This window comes from Hakea prostrata, chromosome 2, assembly GCF_041222555.1.
Source record: "Hakea prostrata isolate BN-2017 chromosome 2, UWA_Hpros_2, whole genome shotgun sequence".
Taxonomy (NCBI): domain Eukaryota; kingdom Viridiplantae; phylum Streptophyta; class Magnoliopsida; order Proteales; family Proteaceae; genus Hakea; species Hakea prostrata.
Window position 1 is genome coordinate 35122084 of NC_142601.1, and position 4986 is coordinate 35127069.

The window sequence follows — 4986 nt, forward strand, 5'->3', positions numbered from 1 at the left end:
AAGCACTCCTTTGGTGAAATTGGTACTTGTTGGTGGATTATTTCAAAGTTTGAAGCTCTATTGGAAGGTAACCTAGCTTTGAATGGTTTAGTGAACAGTAGTTTTGTTGGTGACTTGGTGGGCTTTTAGCTTCATTTCCTTGGGTTTTTAGCTTCATTTCCTTGCTTCTCTTCTTTCCCCTTGAAACTCTTGTGTTTTTAGTATCCAGTCTTGCAAGCTGCTTGGCTCATGTATTCCATTTACAACTTTCAAGAAATTAAATCTTTAGCATGCTTAATAGAGGGAATATGTTCAAGTTGGATGTCAGAATTTTGATCCAAAATTTTTTTGGCCTTGCAATTAGATAGTGTGGGTGGAGTGTGGACTCTTGGATCTTATATATGATATTGATGAGAATAGGTGGTATTTGTTAATGAGATGCAGAACTTGGATACAAGTTTACATATGAGATGCAGAACTTGTTAATGAAATATGCCATTGCCCTCTAAGCCCTGAAGAAGCACTGATCCAAGCATATTAAAAATGCCATTAAAGTATTTCAGTTTACAAAATTACACTTGTAGAGTTGCAGTAACATAATATTCTGTTTTAGTAAGCTTTTATTTCTTTCAACTAGGATCTTGTACCACAGTACGTAGCTTACTTATTTAAACAAAAACCAATATAAAAGATAGAAAGTTCACTTTTTGTTTTCCTTAAATACCTTTCTTGGATGTGGCTGAGAAGCTATGATTATATTTATACCTACATTTTCCAAAATAGATATCTCTTGTTCTCTCTTCTCTATTGTTGTTCCATTATAGCGCAAGCTTAAATTGAAGAATTTTTCTTACTTTTTGTATTTAGATGTTAAAGTATTAATGCTTTGATTAAAATTAAAGTGTTGGGTTTCTATTTTAACGGTGATTATTATGTATGTTTGTATCAAGAATTCAGATTTAGGAACAAGCTTTTGAGTTTTGGGTTGGAGATTCAGATAGAAACACGATGTCCGACATAGCTTGGCAGCATGGTAAGCCTTTGACAGATGATAGGAAAAAGTCAGAGTGTAAATATTGTTTGAAAAAGATTGGATCAGGTGGGGCCACTAGACTAAAGATCCATCTAGCAGGAGGAGACCGCAATGTGGTTGGATGCCCCAATGTCCCTTATGAAGTTAAAGTGGCAATGGAAAAATATGTGAAAGGAGGGCAAGAGAAGAGGGCACAAAAGAAAGCAAAGAGGGATCAGTTTGAGGCAGCATGCGTAGAGGTGGTGGAGGTGGGAGAGACAAATGTGGATCCAGATCCAGGTGATGCATCATCCCAGAGGCAGAGATGGAGAGAGTACTCAGTATGAGTAGGGAGTCTTATAGACTCGATGAGATCAGGAGGACACAGAGGGCCGTGGGTGCAGGGTCATCTAGAGATCCAGATGTTGGGAGGGCAAGTGGAGGCAACTCTAGTATGAGGAGGAGCCAGAGTAGCAGAGAGTCAATTCCATTACCATGGGCCCCACGATCACGACCTAGTGCCACATCTGTTGCTTCTAGACCCATTGAGGCCGATCCTGATGTGCAGATACTACGCACTGATCCTGACTTGTTTGCGAGGCCACAGTCAAAACAGAAGAAATTAAGCATATGTGGGGTAATGTGAAGGAGAAGGTGGGGATGGCCTTTTCTAAGTGGGCATTATATCACAGTGTTCCTGCAAATGCTGCACAGGGGCCTTATTATGCGGCGATGGTGGATGAGATCAATGGTGCTGGACGTGGGGTGGTTGGGCCAACCCCATATGAGATATATAATGTATATCTCCCACGGCATAAGGAAGACTTGAAAGCCTACATTGATGGCCTTAAGCTGATGTGGATGCACTATGGGGTGACAGTGATGTGTGCAAGGGCGGAGCCAGAATTTAATATGGGGGGGGGGCCGAAGAATAGAAGTCCAGATTGGGAAATCACTAATGCTTTTTAGCTACACCTATTGTGTGGGCCCTTATAAGACCCATTGGGGGTCCCACTATGAATTATTTATTATATTACAAAATAAATCCACATATATTTTGTGGGGCCCACACATATTTGATAAAAATAGGTAAATTATTGATAATGATAATTTTTTCAACAAGATATAGGTAAATTAAAGCATCAGGTATATATATATATATATATATATATATATATATACATGACTTCAACCTAAAAAGTCTGATGCAAACTAATTTTTTTTTTTTTTTAGATAAGAGATGCAAACCAATGGTAGTTAGTTACTTTACAAACTATAGACAATTTATTCACAATATAAAATCAAATAACAAAAATTGGAGAAGAAATAAAGAAACAAAAAATAAAAAATCAAATAAAAAAGAAGAAAAAAAAAAAAGAGAAAGAGTACCTAATTGTGGAGAAGATTTTTTCCCAAAATTTCATTAACCCACGCTTATAGAAAGGGAAGAATAAATAGGAATAAAGAATTATACCCAAAAAAATAGAAAGAAAGAAACGGAAGAGAATAAATAAGAAGAAAAGAGGCGAGAGGAGATATGAGAGAATAAATAGGGATTGAGGAGTTAGTTTATAACTAGAAATGACATTTTGAATATCTAATAAGATTTTTTTTCCAAATATTTCTTTAACCCGCGTTTATAAAAACAGAGGAGAATAAATAGGAAGAAAGATGTGAGAGAGAAGAAAGGGAGAATAAATCGGCATGAGGAGTTAATTTTTAACTAGGGATGACATTTATACCCATTATTTTACCTTTAAAAATTATTCTCAATATTTAGGGGGGGGGGCCAAATAGTGATATTTCACATGTGAGAAGAGAAAAAAGTGGAAAAAAAATAAGGAAATTAACATAAAATATAAAAACATTAAAGCAATTATAGTAAATTTTGAAAAATCCGGGCCCCCCCGGTCCCTTAGTGGCTCCGCCATTGGATGTGTGATGGTTGGATTGGTCCCACTAGATAGTCTATCATCAATTTTATGTTGAATTGTGATGGGAGGATGGTGTTCCTCAAGTCTGTTGATGCATCCAGTCACAAGAAGGATGCAAAATACATATATGGGTTGTTGAAGAATGTGGTGAAAGAGGTTGGAGTCAAGCACGTGGTGCAAGTTGTGAATGATAATGGCGCCAATTTCAAGAAGGCTGGGATGAAGTTGATGGAGGATCCTAGGTATAGGCTCTTTTGGACTCCTTGTGCGGCACATTGTATTGATTTGATGCTAAAAGACATGGGGCAAGTCAAATTTGTGAAGAACGTGGTTCAGTGGGCTCAAAATGTGACCACATTCGTATATAACCATGGATTTTCTTTGGATATGTTGAGGAGGACATGTGGTGGTGACTTGGTGAGGCCTGGGGTCACAAGATTTGCTACAAATTGGATTTCCTTGAAGAGTTTTCAGAAGAAGAAAACCCAACTACGTGCTATGTTTGCATCTAAAGAGTGGTTTGCTTGGCCCCAATCAGAATCACTGGCAGGAAGAGCAGCACGGGCTACCATATCCAGTGATACCTTTTGGGCAAATCTAAGAGTTGTTATAAAGCTTCTAGACCCTGTGGTGACAGTCTTGAAGTTGGTAGATCAACAAAGGAAACCAACTTTACCACATATATGGGCTGCAGTTGAGATGATGAAGGAGATGGTTAGGAAAGTCTATCCTAAGGGCAACCAGAAATTCCTTGACATCATCCAAGAAAGGTGGGAAAGGCAGTTGAAACATCCATTGCATTTGGCTGGTGAGTTGAAAGTTATTAAAATTTTCAAGTTATTACTTAAATACTTAATTGTTAATAACGTAATACTTATTATGTAGTTTTGTAGTTTCTTACCATCTCATTTGTTGGCTTGTTTGATAGCCTATTATTTGAACCCCATGTACCACTACAGTAGAGAACTTGGGATGAGGACAAATTTGATCCGGGCAGTCCATGAAGTAGTGGAAAGGTTGGAACCGGATGCGACAAAACAAACATTAATTAATAATGAGGTAAGATTGTGAGTTGTGACTTGTGAGATGACTAGTAGTCTAGTACTTAAGAATTAAGATAAATTCTTGTTTTTAATTCTAACTTCGTAATTATTTATTGCAGTCAAAGGCTTTTAGAGATGCTACTGGTACCTATGGTCGCCCAGTCGCTATTCAGGCTAGGGAGAACATCACTCCTAGTTAGTTAGTTAGTCTAAGTCTTAGATACTCAATTTGAGTTTTTGACACAATTTATTTTTACTATTATTAATTTGGTTGGTTATGTTTCTTGCAGCTGAGTGGTGGCTGCAGTACCACTCAGCAGTACGGGTTAGACTCCGAGTACTTGATTAAGATAACAGTTAGAGTGCTCTCCCAGACATCTTCTGCCACCGGCTGCGAGCATAACTGGAGCACATTCAATCTGATACATTCTAAGAGGCGGAACCGTTTGGGGGTGAAGCAGCTGGAGGATCTTGTATATGTTCACTATAATTGAGGTTGAGAGAGGAGCACATTAGGTTAGGTCAAGAGCAAGGTAATGGGGACAAGATTGAGTTGGCTGACATCCTTGCCATAGATGAGGAGGAGGAGGAGTACCCCCTATTTAAGTGGGTCAGAGAGCCATTGTTGGATGAGGCAGGAGGTCGACCCAGCAGTCAAATTGCAAGACAGATGGGAGATGATGTGAATGAGTTCTTGGCCATAGAGGGGAGAGTGCACACCGAGCCTAACTATCCCTTTGTACCACACCCCGATGCATCCAGTGTTAGTGAGCATAATATTATATGGTCAAATGATGATGATGATGATATTACTGAACCACCCACTAGTCAGGCACAGGATGATGCAGGCGATGATGATGATGATGGACTTGGTAGTGGGAGTGATGATGATGATGATCGTGATGGGCCAGTTGATTAGGATTCAGCTGAACCACGGGAGAGACCACCGCCACCACCACCAGAGCCAACAGTTGAGAGTCAGGGACATGGAAGGCCATTAAGGTTCACGGGGGAGAGT

At 39.1% G+C, this 4986-nt stretch overlaps 1 protein-coding gene across 1 annotated transcript; it reads left to right on the forward strand.

Moving 5' to 3' along the window:
- The first annotated feature begins 1334 nt into the window (after positions 1–1334).
- LOC149024254 (uncharacterized) lies at positions 1335–4462 on the forward strand. The gene is made up of 6 exons (XM_089143444.1): positions 1335–1582; positions 1684–1875; positions 2994–3733; positions 3854–3984; positions 4088–4141; positions 4259–4462. The coding sequence occupies exons 1-6, from the start codon at positions 1335–1337 to the stop codon at positions 4460–4462; spliced, it is 1569 nt and encodes a 522-aa protein (XP_088999570.1).
- Positions 4463–4986: the final 524 nt, after the last annotated feature.

Bases quoted from the DNA above. Each gene is read 5' to 3' on its own strand.
- LOC149024254 (XM_089143444.1), top strand. From the start codon at position 1,335: ATGAGTAGGGAGTCTTATAGACTCGATGAGATCAGGAGGACACAGAGG. The intron at 1,583-1,683 runs GTTTGCGAGGCC...ATTATATCACAG, and splicing joins CTACGCACTGATCCTGACTT to TGTTCCTGCAAATGCTGCAC. The intron at 4,142-4,258 runs GCTAGGGAGAAC...TGTTTCTTGCAG, and splicing joins GTCGCCCAGTCGCTATTCAG to CTGAGTGGTGGCTGCAGTAC.